The sequence below is a fragment of the Dunckerocampus dactyliophorus genome, chromosome 13, assembly GCF_027744805.1.
Source record: "Dunckerocampus dactyliophorus isolate RoL2022-P2 chromosome 13, RoL_Ddac_1.1, whole genome shotgun sequence".
Classification (NCBI taxonomy): Eukaryota; Metazoa; Chordata; class Actinopteri; order Syngnathiformes; family Syngnathidae; genus Dunckerocampus; species Dunckerocampus dactyliophorus.
The window spans coordinates 14,014,415-14,040,563 of NC_072831.1; the positions used below are offsets into that span (position 1 = coordinate 14,014,415).

Genomic DNA, 26,149 nt, shown 5'->3' on the forward strand with positions numbered 1-26,149 from the left:
ATGTGCGTTCTTTCCTTTTACTTAAGTACCGATTCAGGTACCGTTTTAGTACCGGCACAGTTTCAAAAGCACCAGTGGTGCCGGAATCATATAACGATACCAACCCTAACCCTAAGTAACTTGCTGACCCCCCTCCACAGGTAACCAGGTGTCCAGCAGGCTAATGTCAATGCGCAGTGCCAATGGCCTGCTGATGTTGCCTCCTAAAACAGAGCAGTATGTAGAACTGCACAAGGGAGAAGTTGTGGATGTCATGGTCATCGGACGACTATGATGCAGGTACTTACTATAGTTGATGCAGTGACTAGCAGTCACATCGGTATTAGACACAGAAAAGTAGGGGAAAAACCCATTCAACCCCTGTTTTCCCCAGATTTTCACTTGTGACGGTGGTGCTTGGACCTCCTCGGGGGCAAGAATTAAAGCATGTCTACCTGGCCGCTATTAGCTGTGATGTCATATGCAACAGCCAATTGGAGCCAGCAGAGGCTGAATTCTCATATGTCTGCATTGAGAAAAATCATTGTATTTCAATGAAAAAAAAAAGAAGATTAATATGAAATTTATTCTGTAATATGATATAATTCTCCTAATTAGAATGATTATTAATATTCTTACTTCATATTCTATTATTATTATTATCATTAATTTGGTATTGATGATCATCTTAGTAGTACTCATATTTCCTGTTCATTTACATTGTGTGTTCAGCATTTTTTCTTAGTAGATATAGAGATATAGAATGATTTCTTCTGATTTCTCAACACCCCCTGGACTTTTTGTTTTCTTCCTTTCTGTTCATCCATATATGTAGATACCTCTCCCCGCTTAATCCACTGACCCCTATGACTTTTTTACCCTTCCACACAAGAACTGCTTTGTATTACACACTAAAAGTCATGCCGACTATCCTCAATGAAAGCCATGCAACTATTTAAGGAAGTCAATTTTATTTATATAGCGCCAATTTACAGCAAACATTATGTCGAGGCACTTTACACATGAAGAAGATGGAGAAACATGCTCTTCACACAGTCAAGAAAAGCAACTGGACGTCCAAAGATTTAAGGTGGATCTAATATTAGCAAAGCCTTAACGGAATGACTTAGTAGCCATGACATAAACAAACATTGAAATTAATACTTTCAGAAGTAAGTGTCTGAAACCGGCATAACTCGACAATATTATTTGATGCAAGTGTCCAATTCGACAAATATGTTTAATTCCTGGTGATATTTCCTGTTCCAGGATCACCTGCTTGAAGCGTGTGGAATATTTTTTATATATTCCACTTTTATTATTGAATAGTCAACAATGTCTATATCACTAGGGGTGTAACAGTACATGTATTTATAATCAGGTTTCTCGTTACAGAAGTTTTGTTATGTCACAGCCAGAATGTTTACATGGACTACTCATGTAAAGTTCCTTACTCGGTAAACAAATACTGTGCAGCCCAGCCTTTGGCTCGCGGGAGTCATGGCTAGCGATGGTGCCAAGGAGAATCCACAGCCTGGAGACCCTCTTCCGTCATTAAAGTCTTCTGTTTGGGAATACTTGGCCTTCTCCGTGAAATGCACAAACGGACAAAGACAAGTGGATAAGATGAAATCAGTGTGCTGGCATTGTTCAAGCTGAAACAATTAATGCTGCACTTCAGCAAATAAGGAACTTTCATTTATTAAAAATAAAACAGTAATTGTTCAAACTCTTACAGCTGCACTTGTTTGCATCTTTGCACTTCCCTAAAAAGAGATGTCGTAAGCCAGGGTGTAGCCCGGGGCCATTTTTGGGACGTCACTCGTTTTTTTTAATGGCCCTTAGCATATTCTATACAGTAATTAGAATTAATTCATTACTAATGAGGTATTTTTAGATATTATGCTAATTTGCTTTGTCACCTATAAAAAAAAGCTTAGCTGTCGATATTTTGATCTACACTGGATTAGTTTTAGCATTTTTTTATGCATAAAATATATCAAAGTAGTCCCTCACAATTTTTCTGTATGCTTTATCTGTAGATGTGTATTTTTTAGAACTTAGAACTTTAGTTACAGTCTTCGAGAATTATTCGTTTTTTATGTTTCATTTAAAAAAAAAATCATTAAAGCTGTTTACACAAAAGTATGACCTTAAAACCAAGCTATGGACCGAACCGTGATTAAGAAGTACCGTTACACCCCTCTGTATGACAGATTTATGTTTGAAAATAACATTGCTGATGTCACTGGGATTTGACATGCTGTTACCAATCGGCCTGAGTTAAGGAGGTGTGGCGTTTCCCAGAAATGGTCATTTAATTTGCCAGGGAAAATTTATGGCAAATGACATTAAAGGTGCGCTTTCCTTAAAGTAAATGTGATTACATAGTGTTGACCACTAAAACTTAGATTTTCTTACATACTTTTATTTATCGTTTTTACTCTTTTTATATTAGTTAGCAAGCAGTTTTATTTCCTGCTTTTCTTTCATGGAGATAAACATGCAAGTACATTCATGTTGCATTGTCGAGGAATGCAAGTTACTGGAGCTTAAAAGACTAAACGTGAGTACAATAATAAAATATTTCTTTTTAATGCTTCACTTTGAAACCCATTTTCTTTATACAGGTCAAATGCTACATTGGTACAAATACAATACAGGGCTGGTATTTCTGATACTGATATCGATACCTTTTACTTGAAATTTTCCAAGATCATTGAATGATTTTGTGATTTTACTTTTAATGTGTTGATCATGATTATAATCAGAATGAAACACAGGTCAGCGATTTTAGGCAAACAAACTTGTGAACAATATATAAATTGAACAATATAAGACAATGTAACAGTATGAACTAAATATCATTCCCTACATAACATTTTTTTTTTAGCAAAATAAAGACATTAGTGCAAAATAACACAAGCAAAAGCTTCTATTGGCTCTTACTCAAATGCTTTGACTGTTTGCTCCCAAAGCTCTCCAGTGTCCAAGAACATAGTTTGTAAACAATAAACCGTATATAAATGTAACAATATCAACAATGTTACAACATTCATTCATTCCTTTCCTGTGCCGCTTAATTCTCATTAGGTTCGCGGGGTGTATGCTGGAGCCTATCCAAGCTGAGTTTGGGCGAGAGGCGGGGTACACCCTGGCTGGTCGCCAGCCAATCGCAGCAATGTAACAACGACAAAAAACAAAACAAAACACAAAGGCATTTGTGAAAATAACGTAGAAAAGAACTGGAAAAATGTTGATCTCATCACGTTAGTATTTGCTCGATACTGGTAGCGATATTTGGATTGATCTGCCCAACCCTAAAAGTCAGAAAAGGTAACATTTTATTTTATTTTATTTTATCTACTTTTATTTTTATGAGAGATGCCACAGTGATCAGATTCCCTGGGGGTTTTGTTCCTTGCTTAAGGGCACCTTGACAGTGCGCAGGAAGCAGGCTAACATTTCTCCAACCACCAGTCCCATCTATCTATCCAGTTTCTATGCCAATTATACTCATTAGGTTTGCCAAGGCTAGAGTGCGAGGCGGGGTACACCCTGGGCTGGTGGTCAGTCAGTCACAAACAACCATTCACATTCACACTTACATTCAGACCTATGGACAATTTAGAGTATTCTACGAACCTAACATGCATGCTTTTGCAATGTGGGAGGAAGTACCAAGAAAAAACACGTGCACACACAGCAAGTACATACAAACTTTGCACAGAGATGACCCGATAGAGGCTGACGTACTCGGCCATCGTGCAGCCCACCACCAGTCACAAATTCTATATTTTTTTTGTCTGCAGCTGCTGTCGCCCTCTGACTGCATGCGATAGTCATGTCAAATCCCTCAGTGTTATAATCCAGCAGCATTTTAATCGCCATCTTTGTTTCCCATGCTCTGCTTTTTGCGACGTAATTTTCAATGCATCATTCAGGTTCTTAGAAAAAGCCAAAAAAACATCGGAATCCTTTAACAAAAACGTTCTCTCATTGTACTGTATGCAGTCCAACAAATGTGAAAAAGAAAAGGATAATAGTATTTGGCCTGTTTTTGCGATAGACAGTATCTAACACGGAACCAATCCAAACAATGTACGTTTTGATCTAAAAAGTGGTCAAATTGCCCACAGTGTTTTCATGATTAGAAACAAATCATGATTTGACAAATAATAGCACTCTATCAACAATTTATCTCCACCCATAATTTAGCTCTAAAATATGTTTTTTCTTTTGTCTAAACAAAGTTCAATGCTGCATTCTAGTCATATTGGAATTACAAGTTTGTTGCACACTGATGCTTTTAACCCATAAGAACCCAGACCCATTTGTGCCACAAGTAAAATGATGGGGGTATACTACAGACCAAGTGGAACACATACAACATATTTCTGATGGGGTTTTTTTGTTTTTTTTTAATGCTACTAATTAATGTTAAAAGATGTGTGATTATTACATATATGTTACATTAGGCGTTCATGGTCAACCTGACACGTTTTTGTGCTTAGTACCACAAATGTACTTTAAATGAAATAAAATAACATATTTTGATTAAAAAATAATTGAAACGGAGAAATTGATTGAGTGGCTTATTAGCATTTTTGCTATTGTGACAAAAATGTCACATCAGGAACATACTGTACGTACCCGTGAATATTCTCCTTTATCCAGGTCATTGTATTTCCATGGCATTGAATCAAACGCAACTGCACTGTTCAGGAGGTCTTAGAAGACGCTTGACCTGTCATGCGAGCAGCCTTCATCAGTTCATGCTCAAAGACGAGATAGGACAGCTCGAGTCTGACTACAGCATGAGCTGTCCATCTGTTCATGTTCAAAAGCTACATAGGACAGCTCTAGTCTGCCTAGAGCTAGAGCTGTCCTATCTAGTCATTGAGCATGAACTGATGAAGCCTGCTCGGATGAGAGGCAAAACGTCTGCTAGGACAACTTGAACGGGCCAGTTGCAATTGATTCAATGCCTTGAGAAAACTTCACTTCAGGCTTTCCATAGCAATTTTATAGCTAAAAGCCCAAAGGTGGTATTTTCCTAGCTTGTTTTATATGAATCAATTCGAGAAACAGTTGAATTTTAACATTTTACGCCGACTATATTAAAGCATTAGGATGGCTAAATGGGTTTAAAATGACGTTTAACAGCAAAAAATACGATTTTGGAAATGATCTAGCTTACATGACACACTGCCATTTCGGAGAAGCCATATCCTAGGATAGTCACGTGACTGTCACATGACAACCACGTATACAAATTTAAAAAAATATTTCCTATAGGTCACTTAGGCACAAGCACAAAGCTGTATAGGGCCCATTTGAGGACATTTCAATTTTATGGGTTCTTACGGGTTAAGGGGATCATGTGTTTGTAGAAGATGTTGGGCCATACATTACTGTAGTGTGTAAATTAGAAATGTCCCTGTTACCTTGGATGCATCATAATTATATGTGCGGCTCATGCTGCATTCATGTCATACCCATTCAAGTGAAGGAACATGAGTAGATTAACATCTCATATTATCCTGGTCGATAGTTGTGTGCTATAGGTAAATAGAGGTTATTACATTCAAATAAAAACAGAAAAAAATCTATAATGACTTGCCACATGTTTTGTGCAACGTATATTTATGGTAAACCCATTATGATCTGAACACAACATAAGAGCTCTTCCAGGCAGAATCAAACCCAGACTGATTGATTTGAGTTAGAAGAAGCAGGTTATTACTGCCATTGTACTGAGTGATTCTTAACACTGGACTGAAATCAGTGTCACATTGCACACACTATAAACTATGACCAGCACTTGAAGCAATTACACAGCATTCTACTACAACTGTATAAAATATAATGTAAAGGATGTTTTTTTCTGTAATGATATTATTGAAAATGAAGAGGAATTAATAAAATTCATCCTGATTATTCTGTATCCCTTGTCTGGTCCTGTTTTTTTTTTGCTCTCCAATTAATCTGCTATTACGTTTTACTTTACATATTATTAAGTCTATCAAGACACACCAAACACATACCTGATGAAACAAAGATCTGGGAAAACGCTGTACTGTAATGTGCAATTGGTGTAATTCTACAGGCGCATCTCAATGAATTAGAATATTTCTTAAAGCTAATTTATTTCAAAAGTGAAACTCTTAATATTCACAGATTCACCACACACAGGGTGAAATATTTCAAGAATGTATTTATTCAATTTTTTTATTTCGACGATTATAGTTTATCGCTAATAAACGGCCATAAATTGTGAAAAAAATATCAAAAAGTGTACTGGTTCACCCTCTAATTTAAAAACAAACTGCAAGGTCTTCCTGAGCCTTTAATTTGTCTCTTTGTCTTAACTGAACTCCAGAAATCAAATACATTTTACACTGTGCTGATTTATTGAGGTGTGCCTGCATGTGTGTGTGTGTGTGTGTGTGTGTGTGTGTGTGTGTCTTTTTTAGGGGTGGGTGATACTGCAGCTTTTGGCATAAATCCGATACCAAGTGAATACATTTTGACTAAAGTGATTTTGGTTTTGTGATTTTTGCCTTTAATTTGATTGTGATTGTACAGTCTTTTACATAGCTGTCTAAAGCAGGACAAATATTTTAGGCAATAATTACAGATTTCAACAGAAGTTAGACAATTCTCTTTTCTTCCATTAACTTTTTTTTCCAGTCAGTAGTGTTAAATAAGTAAACAAAAGCAAACATTGGCTCTCACCTCTGGCGTTTTGCCTCTAAACAATGTAAGAATATGAACAACACAACAACAAAAAACACATTTGTGATAAACAGAAGAAACATATCGATGCCGTCACGCTTAATATCGAAACTCTTGATAATTGAATCGATCCCCCCACCCCAATCCATCATATTCTATGCCGCTTCTCCTCTTTAGGGTCGCGGGTATGCTGGAGCCTATCCCTGCTGACTTTGTGCGAGAGGCGGGGTACACCTGGACTGGTCGCTAGTTAATCGCAGGGCACATATAGAAAAACAATCATTCACACTGACATTCATACCTATGGACAGTTTAGAGTCACCAATTGACCTAATATGCATGTTTGGGTTCTATTTGGAATGTGGGAGGAAACCAGAGTACCCTGAGAAAACCCACGCACGCACGGGGAGAACATGCAAACTCCACAAAGAGATAAGCTCTTCAGATGTTTCGTAATTTTTATTGTGAGGTTTATTGGTTACAATACCAAATTCCCCCAACTTAATTACCCGTCTCAATATCATTCTGAAATGACGGGTGTGATACATTAACGTGTGTTACTCATTTTGATTCGTGCGATACAATCATACACACAGTGTTATGTGCTGACGAAAAGAAAAATCGCACTTGATTGGTCAAACCAAGATTCCTCTTATCAACCTATCCAATTATCTTCGTTGTTCTATCTGGTTGGATGCGGTTTGTTCCCTCCCCCTCCGCCTGTCTGGATGTGGAAATGACAGTACGAGAGACTTGCAAGCTGCTGAGTCGCACCAACGAGCCGCAAACTTGTCAAGAGTGAAACTGTCACATATCTCCATCAAACCTGAACTGCGATCGGTTGGATTAAAGTCGGTTGTTTTTACGCGGACGTCCTGGGATCAGCGTGAGTATTGCTTTGCTTTTGGTCCGGACTGAAGTGGCTTTGTTATCAACAGGTGCCGCAGAGAGACGCCAAAGAGCTAGCTAGTTCGCTGCTAACATTAGCTTTGTAACAATAAGTGTGAAAAAACACACTCGTTACATTTACTAAGCTTCTCTGAGGGCGCTGACTTGTCACGGTAATGTAATTAAGTCATACCGAAAAAACACAGTTGGGGAAAATATGTTTACTAGCAGTAACGAGTTAGTTTGATACTGGAACTGATTATCTAAACAGTTGTCTCAGTTAACCCTATGTTAGCTAACCCAAGCTAGCTGTCACCGCGAAACACGTTTATATTAATATTGTAATTTTGCCCTTATTAGATTGTTTATTTTAGATGGTAGTGTTTCCATAAAATGTAATTGTTTGTTCTTATTTTTTTGTGGCAGACGTGTTTTACATCCTTATAGCATGGAATACTTGTTTTGTAAATGCTTAACTCCCTTTTTAACTCAAGCCCGTCTATTTGATAAACCACACATACTTATTTACTCTTTCGATGTAAAGATTTTAACAAGCACCAGAGACACGCCCCATTGAAACGTAAACTGTTTGTGAGGGCTCCTGCTCAGATTTCTTAAGAATCATTATCTGTAAGATTAATTAAAGGACTATATACAGTCGGGGAAATACACTACTCACAAAAAGTTAGGGATATCTGGCTTTCGGGTGAAATTTCAGGAATAACCTAAAATGCACTATTTACCCTTACAAGTGAACTTTTTTAATTTGACCATCTCTTAACTTTTAAATGCACATATGCAATTGTTTAATCTTTCAGTGCTTTTTACATAACTTGCTGTTCTCTAACAAGCCGCCAAACACCATAATTCACAATAAATGTGTGATCCATTAGTTGACCAATACATTTCCTGGTTCAATTAAAATTGGTATTTAAACAGTCCTCTTCATCATGCTATTCACATTTTCACATCATGAGACACCTAACAAGAGGGAAGTGGCCACTGAGCTGAGTGTCACAGAGTGTCATCAGCAGGTCGCAACAGAGAGACTGGAAAAGTCGCAGAAGTGGATGTCCTGCTTCATTGTGAGTTGTCCCCTGTAATGCCACTGAACTCCTTGCCCGTTTAAAGGAAGTGAGAGGCACACAGGTGTCACATCAGACCATTGGATTGGTCTGCACGCTAGATGACCTGCACCACACCAAAGGGCACAGGCATCATTGTCTTGCATGGGCCAGGGAGCGTTTATGCTGGATGAGGGAGCAGTGGGCCTCAGTGCAGACCTAATTTAATCTTCATGGACTACAGTGTTCCAGCTCATTGAGGTTGCATCATTAGAGGACAGCTACTTGAGACTTGGTTACCTCAAATGGAGTGGACTTTCCTTTCGCCAGACCTGAATCCCATGATCCCCAAAACTCGTGGCATCAGCTGACGCACAGGTAGAGGTTCATAACTCCGTACCCCATAACCTCAATGACCTCAGGGCTGCCCTTCAAGAGGAGCTATGTCTCAGCAAACAATAAGTTGCCTTGTGACCAGCAGGAGACGTAGTTGTAAAGCTGGAAGTGATGCTCAAGGGCACATCCCGAGTTATTTTTTTGTTGCGCTTTACCCACCAGTGTTGTTGGCTTTTGTTTCATTAAATTGTTTGAGATGAGGCAATCAGCATTGCATGCTTCTACTTAAATGCCCTGCTTTCATGACATAATATCACTGGTGAGTGACGTTTTACATTTTCCATCAATTTCACCCCAAAGGCGAATACTCTTTGTGCGTCGTGTAAGTAGATCATCCCCTGTAGCTTTTGCGAAAAGACAAGGGCAATTCCAGTTTTTATATACATTTTTAACATTTATGTTTTTTCAATAGGCTGAGCTTATTTCTTAGAATTAAATGAAAGTTGCATGACTTGAAATGTATTACATTTTTATTAAGTGTACATCACAGAACATGTTTTTTTGCCCCCGTGCATTTAAGTTGTTGAAACAAAATCAATGCAAGAAAAAGGTACATGATTGTAACAGACTGGTTTATCGCAGTGACAGTTATTGGTCTGTATTCGGTAATGTTTTTAACGTTGGTGTTTCTTAAGCTTGAATTCTGATAAGTCACTGCTCCGGCCCTTCTGTGTGCTTGACACGCAGTTCTCCACTAAAACGCTAGGTACAATGCTTTCCTGACAGTGAGCAACCACAACTGTCTTTATTTCTTTAACTAGCTATTTAGCTATGTGTAGGTTACAAGGACTGTATTAAACCCCATGCAGTCAATATTCGGATTAAGGTCAATATTTTGGTTTCTGAAACATTGCAAATAACCCGTTTACATTCGCGACGTGAACCCCCCCCCCCCCCCCCCCCCCCCCCCCCCCCCAAAAAAAAAAAAAAACCCGCACGGACAACGTCTCGACGCATGGAAAACGTCAAGATGCAATGCGCGTAATTTCCGCTTCTTCTTCCCGTTTCCAAAAACAACAACACCAGCACAGCGGATAATGAACGCTTTTGTTTTCGTTTTGGTGCTGGTACTGACCCACCACCTTTACTTGACACTATTCTGTCTCACTTTCTACATTAATGGAAGGCAAGAACATGAAGAAATAAGAAATGGAGCCGGAGCTGTGCCATCCACATCCATGTTATATCCCCAGAGCCCCCTGGACACTTTTGAAGATGCGTTCGTACAATCCCTGATTCGCGTAACTTCTCGCTTACCTTCTGATAGATTTCGCTATTGCGGTACTTTCTACCGTCAATAAAAGACATAATGTTCCTGTCTTTCACCACGCTAACGAGGTGGCTTGTTTCCCCCTCGCTCCAAAAGTGTGGGGTTTTAGCGTGTCGTCCTGTTTGCAAGTAGCTCGGACCAAAGACACAAGATTTCTTTCGAATAGAACATGCACAGAACACAAATTAATGTTCCTTTTGATCGGGATATCCGGGATATATATTGGGATACATGACCTGATTTTTGGGTTAGAAAAGGAAGCCCAGGGGTAATATTTGGGTTTTTAAAAAATGGAATATGAACATATTCCAGTTTTTCAAAAGGGTTATTGGTATTTACATGGCCGTGCGCAACAGGGTTATTGCTAATATTCCCGTTATGAAAGGGTTATGTGACTGCATGTAAACGTAGCTGATGACGACTGAAGCGACATCCACATGAAACTAACTTATGATAACGAACTGTTAGTGTTGTAACATTGATGCCCTGAATTCTGGTGCTAGTGAATGCACCTTGCTGGTGGATAAAGAGGAAGTGTTGGTGCGAGTGTGGAGAATGAGGAGCAGATGTGTGCACGAGCTGAATTGCATACTTTGTAGGAACTGAGCACAACTGATGGCGTTAAACTTAAAAAGAGCGTCATACTCTGTGTGACTATCAGGATGCTACAGTATTATATATGTGTTCATATTTGCGATCTTCTTCGCTCATACGCTCCTCAACTTGCTCCATTGTTTCTGTTGTGAGGGAGAGGGAAGCACCGGAAATTATGTATGAAGAAAAGCCGAGCAATCACAGGCCTACGGTTTGTATTGCCGTTGATGCAAAGTTGGAAAGCTCAGCTGGAGGGCTTTGAAGGGGTGGAGGCAAAATTTTATGCTTAAATTCTGGAGGTCAGTGAAGACTCATGTCTCCATGTGTAGGGCCATATTAAAATCAGCCCCCTCCCAAATTCCTCTTTACGCTTTTCCAAATTCCGTTTTTTCGGTTTTCATTTTTTAAAATTCCATTTTTTTCATCTTTAATACTTGTTTGTTTTTTTAAACAACAGAATATCGTGTGTACATTTGTGTTCGTAAATAAAATGCCCATTAATTAAATGCAAAGATCCTTACATTTATTGATGCATCATTGGTGAATGTTGCCTAGTATTTCAGAAACGGATGTAGCGTGGCTAACTTTTCTATTGGTATGTCAGGCTCTGCACACATGGCTACAAAATCCTCAACCCACTGTAATGCCTGTGCTTGTGGTTCAGGAAGACGTAGTCACCGATGCAACTCCAATTGCGTTATTAATGTAAGATATTTTTTAGGACACACTTATTTTCTTTACGTAATTAGACAGTATATGGAGAATAGTGGTCTTATTTTGAAGGCTGGAAGAAGTGTTGTGTGTGTTGAAAATGTCTGACGGTTAAGATGAGCTGAGAGCAAGAATAAACATGCCTCTCATGTTTATTTCTCTATGAATTTGACCGCCGTCAGCGGGCATCGTAAAATTCTGGGTTACATTAACAAGCATGGTGTAAACATATTCATATGGCAGAAATGTGTGTTTGACACTCCTGTAATACGTTAAACTGGTTTGTACATATGCTCTATTTGTAGTGAAGTGCAGTAGTACCTCGCAGAACATAAACCTCCTTTTACATAAATTCCACAGAACATAAAGAATTTATGTAAGGTTTTTGCTTCGTATTACAGAAGAAATTCCATATAACATAAAGCGTCAAGTCAGTGCAAGTCTTTTTTTTTTTCCAATCAACTTTATTAATGCCTCAAGTCGGTGCAAGTTCAGACTAACACTTGGTGACACCTTCTGACACATCACGCTCTCATTGGCTGATTTTCGGGGCACCACCTCCGCTCTCATCTCATTGGCTGAGTTATACAGCACGTACGTGAGTTTGTGTGAGAGACAGGCTTGTCCCTTCAACCTCCTTCCTTTTCGTAGTCCCCCTGAAACTAACTTAAACAATTAAGCTAAGTTACAAATTAAAATTTTGCACACAGCATTATCGTGTAGTGCGTGTGCGTTTGTCTGTGAGACCAGCTGACTCTTAGACACTTTGAGTCGCGTTTCGACTCAGGCTAGTCCTCCTCCTCCTTCCTGCCACCACTTGCGCTCCTGATCGAGACATCTCCTGAACGATAGGATTGTTTTTGTTTTTCAGTTTTATTCATTTACAGTAATCTTATTTATTACCTTATTTTATATTGGAATGTTACTCTACTATGTTTATGCTAACGTTTTCTTATATTTTCCCCACCATATTTGGTGGACTTTGAATATTTTGAACTGCCAAAGGGGTGAGTTTGAGAAGATCTTGGAACGGATTAGGCTATTTACATGTATTTTACGCTTCGTATAACATAAAATCCCTATAACATAAAGGTTCTCGGAACGGATTATTAACGTTGTAGGGGCGTCTACTGTATTTGGTCACATCAATGTGGTGATGCGGCCATGGCTAACATTTATGGATACATATTAAGCTAGTGAGGACAAGCACATGGGCCACAGGCCAGGCCAATACACACGTCCTCTGTTCTCTGGAATTTTCTGTCATCCTCTCACTCTTGTCTCTGTGACCTGAGAGGGACTCGGAAGTAGGCCACAGACAAAGCAAAATGTGCCACCAAATATGTGCTGGACTGACAATCATCAGTGCTTCCCCTAACATCACATTAGACACGTCTTCATTTTGATTTTGTAAAGTATTTTGGAGTCCATCTTTTCTATTATGAAAGGTTGTGGCTATCAAATGTACTGTAACTGTGGAGGAGTGATTGCATTACAGTCAGTTACTCGTGCATGTAAGAGGGGTCCCCTCCTGTCTTTTTTTAAATTTATGTTTCTGTTTCCTACATCAACGTCCATGTCATTTTAATGTGTTTTAATGTAATGATATAACCTGACCACTACTGCAGACACACATAAAGCATTGTACCCCTATGACACAACATAACAGCTTTGAATAATATTTTCACATTTCTTTATTTTCTTTCTTTACTATTCATACTTAATATAATCGATTGTTCTTCCTGAGTCAAGTAAGCCACTCTGCCGACGGTACATTTTTCATGTTGATGAGTGTTAATCTGCTGCTAACCCCGCCACTTTTACTCGAACGCAGTCATGACACGACTAGAAAATCCAGACTTGACTAATTAAGTCGTTAACCAGCTTCATATTACTGCTTCATCCCACATCTTCAGTGTGGATAACCAAGACGAGATCATGGATAACTTATACTTGCTTCATAGTACAGGCTCCTGGATAATGTACTACGATAAGTATGTTTCATAAAAGCTTTTCAGAATTGTTACTTTTTCTTTATGGTAAAACAACATTAAAGGAAACCTAGCCAATTTAGTCCAGATAGTTCTAGGCGGTTCCTCTTTTGGGTTGTTTTTGCTTTGCTTGGTACTGAGTGGTACAGCCCTTTTTTTTAGGAGTGTATGTGTGTGTTTCATGTGTACACTGTTGCAAGCCTGATAAGGTCAGATTACGTAGCTGCACATTTGGTCAGTCTTTGTCCTAAATTACTATTTTCATTGTAGAATTTTCAGTCATGCAGCACAGAATCCATTTCTTTGACCTCTTTTTTTTCATTATGGCATTGATACAGAAACATCTTGTGTAAAGTAAATCATTGTTGTAACCGTCCCCAAATGTATTAAGCATATGTTATTGCAGTTTCAGTGACACGATCTGAAGAAACATCCCTCTTACTCCTATTGAATGATCATTTCACTGGAATGTCCCTCTTGGAGCGAGAAGTAGCTGCTTGAGAAGGAAGTTGAGGGGAAAGGAATGTGGAATTTAGGCTGACCTTTACGTGACAACAGTCTTGCTTAAAATGTTCCTCCTTTTTGCAAAAGACACATATAAATGCTGATAACCTGTAATACTTACAGTATTTTTGTTTTAATTTGGTCATTTCAAGCATTATCAGAGCTTCCTTCCTGATTTCACACAGCACATGCTACATAACAACAAACACTACTTTTGCCAACAACAGCAACATAGAGGGAGCATTTGCTGTCAATAGCTGACTTCGTGAAAGACGACGACAACTATTACTTTTTACTTTTACTCTCCCAGGCAGAGAATAGCGTTGCTGGGTGCTTGGCAGATCCAGCTGTAGTGAAACACTAAGTCATTAGCATGTAGCACTAGTGCTGAAGGTTTCATTAACAAAATAACACCATAATGAAACGGTACCTTTTGGTAGTAGTGATGTGCGGATCAGTACTGAAATATTGATACTTCAGATACCAGATCTTTCGACTCTAAAATAAATTCTCCAATCAAAATATTGATACTTTCATACGTCAGTCATTTGAGGTCATGTAGTGTATATAATTAACAGGAACACAGTGGAAAATAAATAAATTATTGAGACCTTGTCTAAATGATATGCAGTCATCATAAATTCCTCTGATGTCTTATATTGTTTATTTTATGAGCTGTGCTATGATTTTAAATAACTACTTTTGGAAATGTACCCGGTACATTAGATTTATTTGCAGTATGGGATTGGTATCACCGATACCAACCTGAATTTTACTCGGTATCGAATTGGAAAAGAAACCAGTGGTATTGCCCATCACCACTCTGTAGTGGCGTGAGGTGCTGTGTCACAAAGCCAGAAAAGTAGTTCTTTGGTGTGAGCTCAATAACAATGTCGCTGGAGCTTGATTAATATGCAGGTGACATTATGTAAATGGTAGATTGTAGGCTTTTTTGGAGGTTTTTTTAGGCAGGCAGTGCTCAACATTTTAGTTTGCTTTGTTTATTTAAACCTTTGTAAACAATTTGGCCAGCTGGCTGACATCCAGCATGAGTAACGATTGACCAGTGTATACAGTAGCTTGGCCATGTCAGAGACATTTGTAGCTGTCATCATTTTTATGTGTTGCTCTTCAGTTTTCTACTTCTGGAGATAGCTTTTTGTGACCATGAGAGGTTGATTGTGCAGACTCTTTTTAAACGAGCATACTAAATTGGCCAGGGCAAATCAAAAACAGCTGTGTCCTGTAAATGTACACTTGTATCAATATTACTGATCATACCTCTGTAAGCACCTACTTCCAGCTTGTACTGTGAGAATACGGTTTGGGTTTTCAAAAGAAAAACGGTGTGATTCTGATTCAAAATTTTTCATTTTAAGGCACACAAAATTAGGGATGCATACAGAAACTCGATATTATAATGGTACCATGCAGACATAACGGTGGTATATGGACCGAAAAACTAAGTAGCTGTCGGTGCTTCATTTGGTGCTAAATGACTGTAGACTCGGCCACCTTACAACAAGTGCATGAAGTTGATATTGTGTAAGTAACGTCTTGCAAGTAATGCAGAGTCCCAATAGAAGTACACAGCCCGACTTTATTTTTAAACATTATTGCAACACCACTGCAATTCCACCAATTTCAACACGGCACACGTCATTCTCATCATTCTCCACAACAGCAACACAACACTTCCTCATTATCCCACACCTAAGACACCCAAACCGCTGCTGTCGACTTTCATCATCTCCGTCAAAAATTACATTAATAAAATGAACGCGGTTCCGTGGTTGACTATGGTCTATTATTAGTAAAAAAAATAAATAAAAAAAAAAGCATAATTAAGCAAATGTTACGTATTCTTGGCCTAAATTAAACAATTTCAAGCATAAAAATGAAATAAAATACAGATCCAGTTTAAGGCAATACAAGACATTGATGAACTGTAGTCTACACTGGCTACTTGATGTCACTAGTCACAAAGACAAGCTTTTTGGTTATTTTATAATTAATTATCTCACGACAGGCACAATAATAATATAATTATAACAATAGTGATCATTATTATCAAAATAATAACACAGGCTACTGTTGTGGCCATACTCCAGCTAAAACTCAACTCTAAATCCTCGACGTCACTTCCTTTCCACACGTCCAGAAGACATTTATTGAAACACACACGAGCGTGAGTCTTATTTATATATTAAATGGCTTATTTTCTCTGATTATCTACTATATTACTTAAAATGAGTATAAAGGTGACTATACAAGTATATAAACAAGGGATTACTGCACCATAGGTCGTTTTTGCCGTTCCACATTTCCCTTCATTAAAAGTGAGGGACAGGAAGTGTGCCTCACATTACGTGTCGACTTGGTAAACAAATACAGTGCAGACCAGCCTCTGGCTAGTGGGAGTCATGGCTAGCAGTAGTGCCAAGGAGACCATCTTTCATCTTCTGTTTGGGAATACTTGGCCTTCAATATTGTATAGCAGGTGTGCACAAAACGTTGATTGCGATCTACTGGTCAATCGCAAAGGTAATGTGGCATTATAAAAAATAGATGTCAGTCTACCATCCATCCTCACTATGACATTTGTCACTTGATTGACATCCAGAGCAGCCTGTCGGGTATCTTTTCTGACACAACACATAAATGTAAAACTGCAAAACTGCAGCTTAGTTATCCTCCAATGTATTTCTTCTAAATTTAAGAAAGGGTAAAAAAAAGATGAGTGGGAGTAGTAGCCAAAAAACTACCCCTTCCATATGAAATGGGAGGAGGACTTATTTTGTCCACAGTGTCATACTCCTAAGTGTGTTTGCCTCATCTGCAATTGCTGTTCTGAATTAGGGTTGGGCATCGTTTGAAATTGAATGATTCCGGTTACGATTCCTATTCCTATTTTCAATTCCAATTCTTTCAAGGGGCATGGCCATAAAAGTTTGCCTGGTTAAATGAGGGCGCTAACCTGAGTTGTTTTTGGATTAACTCGAGTGAACTCCACTCTGTGACTTTTATTTTATTTATTTATTTTTATCATATGAACTTTTGTTGTCATTGTTATACAGTATTTGTCCAAACAAAGGTACCTTTAGTTGTATCAGGCATTAAAATGAACAAGAAACTGAAGAAACAAGGGGGGTCTAATCATTTTTTCCATGACTGTACTTAAAGCCAGCGCTCTCAACAACTAAATATGGACGTAATCTTGTGGCTATAAAAACTCCAATACCATGTGTTTCTGCTTTGGCCCGTCAGAGTTGCTTGCTACAGGTTGTTTATATGCTGAAGTTATCAGTGTTTGCACTAAGATGGTTTTCTTTCTTGTAGATCTAACATTCACTGCCGGATGATGCCGCTTTAAGTGCGCTAACATGTTAGACGTGTTTCCTGCAGCTTACCCGATATCCGTGGAACAATGTCGGCACACAACTTTGGATTTATGCACTTGCCTTTGTCCGTCCGTAATTTTAACAGGAAAGCGAAAGTGTTCCCTAAAAGGAGACCGTAGTGGGATTGGAGGGTCTTCCAGCTCAGGCTTCTTGCTTGTATTTGCCATGATTCCATTTGTCACGTCTGTGAGCTACTAGTGTTCCTCCCCCTCAGTCAGTAGTGTCCGACACTCAAGAGGCGTCCATGCGGAAACTCGCCCAGGACTTTAGTTCTGCGTGATGCACTTACAGTAGATCACTCTAGTAATAAATTTAATGAGAAAAATTGCATAAAATATAACCGAAACGGTACGCTTATATACAGTATATATATTCATATACATACTGTATACATACATCCATTTGCTATACCGCTTCTCCTCTTTAGGGTCACGGGGGCGTGCTGGAGCCTATCCCAGCTGACTTCAGGCGACAGGCGGGACACCCTGGATTGGTCGCCAGCCAATCGCAGGGCACATATAGACAAACAACCATTCACACTCACATTCATACCTATGGACAATTTAGAGTTGCCAATATAATAAAATAAACGCTTATATACTGTGTGTGTATATATATATATATATATATATAGTTGAACCATTGAAAAAAAATAGCTTTCAAAAATATTCTAATTCATTGAGACGAGCCTGTATGTTGGTTTTATTTTCCTACAGACCACTGCGTTTTTGAGGGCCTCATTTTCATCTCTACTCGATTTTGTGCTCTTCATAATGATGTTAGTTTAACTTTTGTTATCATAGGAACTGGTCCAGCCTTCCAGAGGAGCTGCCTAAATCCTCCTGAATGTCTGCTCAGGGATGTCTGATCCGCAGACTTGGACCACGCAGACTCCCTTTAGCACTTTTGTGCCTCTACAACCTTTCGTTTAAAACCGTTTCAAGTAGCGCTGCTCTTCCACTCACCTGTTTGTTAGTCAACAGTGTGTCCTCTTGGTGTTGCTTATTAGAGTACTAGATACACTGGTCTGTTATACTGTCTCACGGCAACTGCAGCAAGACGGAGGAAAACAATATAGAAAAAAAGAAAAAGAAAGGTACTCCAGTGTTGAGATATGTTGAAATGTCTCGGTCTCGAATTAAATTCTTCCCTCACAGGAGATGAGATGGAACAAGGAATGCCGCAGCACCTGCTATTGTTTTGTTCTGTCTGCCAAAGAGCTAAAATGCTGAAAGAGACAATTTAATTTTTTTCAAGCTTTGGTTCGATCAGCATGTGTTTGTCATTTATGACTTTGAATTAGTTTCTTTTCTTAATTACAGAGGTTTTTTTTGTTCTTTCCTGCTCTCTAGTAGTTTAAGGTGATTGACATACAGTAGTTACAGCCATGTAACGTGTGATTTTAATCTTGTAAAATGAAACTCTGGCTGTGGCGGAAAACCGGAAAAAGTTGATTTCTGGACTGGTGTACCCAGTTATCATGTTGGTTTTGCAATGAGATATGCAAGTGTGTTTTATTTTTTAAAATTACTATAGATCACCATTGCTACATGACACCCTGCATCACTTAGTCTGCTCTGGATAATGTCTGAAGTTGCTTTGTTGAACATCTATCAGCACTTGATGTCATCAGCCCCCCCAGCTAACACCGTCACATTAAGTTGTAACCGCACTGACACTCAAACTGGTTGCTTTTTATTTTATTTTGTTTACCCCCAATTTTGTTGTCCTTGGTTAAGTTAATATTGTAAAGGATGTACGTGTTGATCACACAAATACATCGTCTTGTCTACACACACTCCCCTCCCCCAGCCGTGGAATTTTGTTCCCAGGACTGCCTGGCATTCCTCACTACTGCATCATGGGGTCTGTTTGTGTGTGTGCATGTGTGTGTATGTACACAGTCCTGCTGGTAAGACGTCACAATCAAACATGCTGTTGTGACACTGTAATAAGTAATCAATTCATTGTAGCTTTTACGTCCTCTCATCATGCATCATTGCATATGTTGAGATTCATTGTTATTGTTAATCTTCTCTCATTTGTCCCAACCTCCCTTTTATCAACCATCCACTGTGTGCTCTCCCACAATCTTATATATTTCATGGGTCTTTTGTGTGTTTGTGCATGTGTGTGGCTGCAGGACCACCCAAATGCTGGAAAAAAAAATTGTCATGAGAACCATGAAAAGTGGGGGTGCAAGCCTGATTATTGAGCATCTGAAGAGCAAGAGGTGACTTGGAGATAAATTTACCATGCCATTTGCAGTTTACCTGTTTCTTCTGTGGACAGGTATACCACATTCACACACTAATCAGTAAGTCAGCAATTCAGACAGTACATTTGATGACCACTTGTCAGATGTCTAGATTACTACTTCTGGGTTGCATTTAATGTCACATCCAGTTGCAGTCTTCATTCGTAGCTAGACGTCAAGTGAAGTCAGAGCGAAAATGCTGCGTACATGCACTTTTGTCACACTTGTAGTTGTCACAAGAATCGATACTTTGATACCAATTTGATATCAACACGCAGATTATAAATTTATATCTGCATTTTTTGGTATTGTCAGTATCAGCAGTTTGGGCAGTTCCGCGTCTGAGGCATGAGGTGACTGAGCAGCAGTGTTGCTAAGTCCGCTTTAATGAGCCACTTTGGGCTTGTTTTTTGGAAAGTAGCTTGCAAATTCCCAAGTTCTGTAATGTTTTGGACTTGGACTCAGAGCGCTAGTCACTTGTTTCTCTCGGCAGTCAGCGCCGAAGAATGGCTACTGTCTTTAAAAATGGCTCACTAAACACGGGGAAAGCACATCAACTCGGCTTATCAATGAGCGAGGTAGTAGGAGTTTCATGTGGAGATACTTAGCATTCGAGGCGGATGAATGCAGTACAATTATAAATTCATAAAAACCGACATGCACACGGTGCCATCAAACCTATAGAAAAACCTGGAAGACAGGCACCTGACTTGTTTAAAGAATTCAAGGTGAGTTTCAGTTTCACTTAGGCCTCTCACGATAACAAATTTTGCTGGTCGATGATTGTGCTACAAATTATCGTCGATAGGTGTTATTTGCCGACCAAACGCCTCATGGGACGAAGGTTCTGCTGCCCGAGGTATCTCCATCGGTAGTTTTTTCTCAAAGTTGAGAAAACTGTCCGTGTCGGTCGTCAGTGTTCATGCGCTCACCTTGTTCATTTTGTTTAAAACCTAAATATTCCCACACTGGGGCTGTCGGCTGTAGCATTTGCCTCAGAAACCATCGCTTCTGTGCCTTCATTCACTCCGCAAAGAGGCTGAATGAGATGAGTGCTCACTCTCTTCGTTGATTCCACGATAGAACCAATGCGCACAGACAGATGCAGAGTGAACCCTCTCGTCATCCAGCCTGTGTGGCACAGAGAGACGAGCAGATGAAACACACATGCACACATGTCAATTTATCGAGGGCGTCATAATTATCAATGTGTTTTTTTTTTATCGTTCGATTAATCGTTTTGTCGATTATTGTGACAGGCCTACTATCACTAGTGACATGTTATACATGACCCGAATATACGTTTTGTTATTTGGGCTTGAGAGCCATCTTACTGTGCTTGTATGGCGCAGGCTTCTAATACTCGCTCGCTTCCTTACATGAACATAGGTGGATGGCTAATAATGTAACGATACTGTCATGATACGTGACATTATGAGATGGTCACTGACAGTCTCTGAGCTTATGTTATTTCAACTAAAATGTACAATTACGGTGCCAACACAAAAACGCAAAAGGAAAAATAAAGAACAGCAGTGGTAGTCTATAAGCTTTCACAGCTGTTTGATTGCCTTGTTTTCAACTATTTAATGTCTTTATGAAACACACCATGCACACTTACACAGTTGGAGCCAAACATTGTAGAGCTGTAAAGACACTAGGGGTGTCACAAGATCTCGCAAGATTAACACGTGACAAGAATTCTCATTCAGAAAAAGCTGTTGGACTTTGGGAAGATAATAAATTAATTAATTAATCACAGAATAAATGACGAACTAACTCACTAATTTTGCTGGGTCAGTATATTGCCATGTGCACGCATGTCTGTTTTTCTTGTTTCTCGCCTCCAAACAGGCAGGAACAGCATTCAGTCACTGTGTATTGGTTTCAGCACCTTGACATGTTTGTTCCATAGAACAACGGCATGAACGCAGTGAGACCTTTTGTCAGTCATACAGTACCTTTGTCTTGGTGGGTGAAGGTGGGGCCGGTAGTATACACACAGAGTGTAGAACAGTTTAGGCAGCAAACTTCAGAGCATACGGAGATTCGAACCCAGATCTTTCCGATCTCCTGACTGTGTGGCCAAAATGCTAACCACTAGGCCACTGTGCGGCCCAGGTCTCACTACATATAATAAATTTTAATATTGTACAAAATGTATTTGATTTCAGGGCTTAAGTTAAGACAGAGACCAATTAAAGGCGCAAGAAGTCAATTTTAAGAGCTTGAACTAGTGGTATATTTTTACTTGGTACTTTGGTACTCTTACCTGTAATTTCTCGCAGTAGGAAGAACATTGCACTAACATGAACTAATGTATGACGGTTTACACACAAAATGTGCTCAATGAATAAAATGTATAGGGGTCTAATGGTATGCCACGATCAGGATTCGGTACGTACCTCGGTTTTAAGGTCATGGTTTGGTTCATCTTGGGTACAGTCAGGGAACCAAATGCAAAACACAAAACCATTTAGTTTTAAGGATTAAAAAAAAATAATAAAAACCTGCTAGCTGCTGGCAGGTAATTCTCCAGTAAATACACTTCTCCAATGAAAAATATAGATATAGCATGTAGAAAAATTTAAGGATGCAGGGTAACTAACTCTTTGAGACATTTGCTGCTTTAAAGATACTAAAACCAATCTAGTGTAGCTTAATATATGCAAAGCTATCTGAACAAAACAATAACATCTTAGCTTTGTGTTATAGGTGACAAAGAAAATTATTTGCCCACAGCCACGTTGTTGTTTCCTGTGAAATTTCCGTGAAACACTGCATTTCCCACAGTCCTTGTCCGTATTTTACATTTTTTCTGTCACGGCATCCTGCATTGAGGAAGAGGAGCTGCTTTGCCTGCTGACTTTGCAAAGCAGTGGAATAAGACGGTTGTGTGTACGGCCATTAAATTCCAAAAGAGGATGAGGAAGGGAAGTATGCCATGCTGGTGAAGGACATGAGATGTATTGATGCTGAAAAGTATGTTCAATAGTTCTGACTGTCATCAGAATAATTCAACGATCAAGTTCGGTGCCTAGCCCCACTATATCTGCACTATGGGAGTCATATGGCGGAAAATGTTCTGTAATTGTATGTCTTGTGTCACATTAAAAATGAGTCGATGTGAAAAATACATGCTGAGCAGTATTATGTTTGAGGAGTCTGTGCTGTAGTAAAATTTGGGCTTTGCACACACAAGGCCTGTGGACGTCCACTTTGAGTCCAATGGGACCTCTGCGCACTCCATTCCGTGTACTTTCCGGCCGAGTATGTTTGGGCCTTTGGTGTAATATTTAATAATACAGTATATCTCATTAACGGTAAATTCATTTTAACTTTAGGAATATGTCAAGCCTGTAAAAAAACAAGCCGCTGGTTGAAAATGACCTTCTAGCCACACTTTGGACAACCCAAGTTTACAACCTTTCTTTTTAGGAAAGTGCGATAATGCTGAGTGCAGCAACAGTAACAGTTTGAACGGTGTATTAATTTATTTTTAGTGAATGAAAATTCCATATTGGCTGAAGTGAAGCATTAATTGTTGCAGTCACTCCGCTCCCCATCTCTGTTGAACAATGCCAGCACACTGCTTTCCTCTTATCCACTTCTCTTGTCTGTTTACGTATTTCACTAGGAAGGCCAAGAGTTCACCAACAGGAGACTTTAACGGATTATCCTTGGCACTATTGCTAGCAATGACTCATGCTAGCCAAGACTGGACTTGACTGTATCTGTTTATCGAGTAGACGTTTGATGCGAGGCAGTAATACTTTTTTCTTTTCATCATTTATGTTTATGTATTTGACTAATTGTTGTATGTGTGTTGCTGTTACGATGCCTCTCTTTCACTGCACACTAATTCATGTACGGGTATTAATAGAACTGACCTGACCTGACCTGACGTCCTATCCCTCACTTTTAAAGTGTACTGTTTGGGAAATTTGGACGCCTCTCTATTTAACCAAAGGTTCCGTAATGAAAGATCAAATGAGCAACTTATGTGCCCCTACTGAAATGCATTTCCAGATATAAAGAAGAGAAGTGCTGAAACATAATGAGGGAATTTAACAGCATGTATAATGAGTCTCGTTCTTCACAATGGTAAAGAATTATTTATTTTTGGCTTCTACTGATGAATATACTTTTAGACATCCATTACCAGCTTTGAGCTTATCTTTTTTTAATGGTTGGTTCTTGTGTTATTTGGAAAATAAGATCTTCATACAAAAGATATGCACACCTTTGTTCACTGGGCATTTACTTTCTCCACAGGCTAAGGTGACATGGCTGCCTTGTTTACTGAGCTACCCTCCTAGACGTCCTCATTTAGTGATATATAACTACACAACCCTGGGATCCACACAGTTATACACACTTGTGGCTCTAAGTTGTGTCAGGGATGACAACCTCCTATCTGAATGGCCATGGAGGAGGAGATGAAGAGCTGAGGTTAGGACAGCAGCACAGGGAAATGGCCGTCGACTGTCCAGGAGAACTGGGGAGCCGAACACTGCCAGTCCGACGATCTGCGCAACTGGAAAGGATACGACAACACCAGGCACGTAAGCACGCATTGACGAAATACACTCATGATCAAATTTTAAGACCGGTTGAAAAATTCCAAGAATTTACATTTTTACACGTGAGACAATTTGCACTTTTTAATCTTAAGGAGGTACTATCTACAGCTCAAAATGCAAGAAGAAGAAATAGGAGTGAGACAAAGTAAGCAATTTATTGCAAACAACCATTAAGCTGAAATAGGTTATTCATCATCTGATGAAAAGTTTAAAACCACAGCCTTATAAGCCAAAATCTTAGATTATTATATACCTTAATCACACTGTCATGATCGCTTGATGGCAAAGGCAAAAAAGCTTTCTCTCTTTGTATGTGGTCGAATTGAGATGCATAAGCAAGGCCTGTCACCGAGCGCCATTGCTGCTGAGGTTGGTTGCAGTAAGACTGTCATTTTAAACTGGGTTATGGAACAAAAAAAGTCAAGTGGTAGACCCAAAAAAAATCTTCCTGGCCCTGAACAGGAGGATCCGATTGGCTGTCCATCAAAACACGGGACGACCCTCGGACCAAATGAAGGTTGTTACTGGTGACGAGTGCAGTCCAATAACCATCAGACGGCATCTGCGAGAGAAGTTTTCAAAGTTCTCGTTTCTTTCAACGCCACAAAATTGCCCATTTGGAATTTGCATGAGAGCACCGAACACCAAACATTGAAAGGTGGAAGAAAGTTTTATTCTCTGATGAGGAAAAAAATATAACCTGATGGCTTTCAATGTTACTGGCATGACGAGGAAATCCCACTTGAGGTGTTTTTCACACGGCATAGTGGAGAGGGCGCCATCATGATCTGGGGTGCTTTTTCCTTCAATGAAATAATGGAGCTTCGGGTTGTGCAGGGGCGTCAAACGGCAGCTGGCTATGTGGAGGTGTTGCAGGGGCTATCCCTCATCTCTTCATGACTGAAGGCCCTCGTCTGTGTGGTAGTGACTGGGTTTTTCAACAGGACAACTCTGTAGTTCACAATGCCGGCCTGACAAAGGACTTCTGCCAGAGGAATAACGTCGCTCTTTTGGACCATCCTGTGTGTTCCTCTGATCTAAATCCAATTGAGAACATTTGGGGATGGATGGCAAGGAAAGTTTCCAAAAATGGGCGTCAGTTCTAGACAGTGGATGCCCTCTGTGAAGCCATCTTTACCACCTGGAGCAACATTCACACAGCAACAGTGGTATCAAGCATGCCCAAACCAATGTTTTTGGTGATTAACAAGAATGGTGCAGCTACTTTTTAGTGAATTCTTTTTTGAACATTTTATTTCTATGTTAGGAGGGTTTCAGTTTTTTTACTTTGGGTCTTAAACTTATGATCAGCTGATGAACAGCCTATTTCAGTTTAATTTCTTCATTTTGCATTTTGAAACTCCATTTAAAATGTAAATTCTTGCAATTTTTCAACTGGTCTTAACATTTTGATCAGGAGTGTATTTGGATGGTGACTGTTTAAAATATCTGACTAAGCATTAGAATGTTGTTGTTTTTTTAAAGTAATTTGCAGTGGTAAAAATACTAGACATGGGTTGGTTCCTTGAAGAAAAAGTGGAGGCATTATTTCCATCTTGCCTTAGCAAACCGGGCCTGTGTACAGAAATGACATCTCTCTATGTAAGTGTCTACTGACACTATTTGTAATCATTTCAGTTTTGACTAAAACACTCATCACTTGGCGGCCCAGACAAGTTGGGGTATCCCGAGACAAGACGATACACGAGATTGGGTGTACAAGAAGGAGGCCAGACAAGAGACTGTATGAGTGACAAAAGGGCTCACTGTTCT

The 26,149-nt window shown here is 39.3% G+C and overlaps 2 protein-coding genes across 3 annotated transcripts in view; both read left to right on the plus strand.

Annotated features, from left to right (window-relative positions):
* Positions 1-5,926, plus strand: part of gphna (gephyrin a) — a 36,388-nt gene extending 30,462 nt beyond the window's left edge. For both annotated transcript variants that reach the window (XM_054796438.1, XM_054796439.1), the window contains 2 exons: positions 141-279; positions 374-5,926. In XM_054796438.1, coding sequence (XP_054652413.1) covers positions 141-274 — 134 coding nt within the window. In that variant the 3' untranslated portion in view covers positions 275-279; positions 374-5,926. The remainder of the gene's footprint in view (positions 1-140; positions 280-373) is intronic.
* Positions 5,927-7,431: 1,505 nt separating this feature from the next.
* Positions 7,432-26,149, plus strand: part of pals1a (protein associated with LIN7 1, MAGUK p55 family member a) — a 31,580-nt gene continuing 12,862 nt past the window's right edge. The window contains exons 1-2 of the mRNA XM_054796677.1: positions 7,432-7,603; positions 24,069-24,354. Coding sequence (XP_054652652.1) covers positions 24,196-24,354 — 159 coding nt within the window. The 5' untranslated portion in view covers positions 7,432-7,603; positions 24,069-24,195. The remainder of the gene's footprint in view (positions 7,604-24,068; positions 24,355-26,149) is intronic.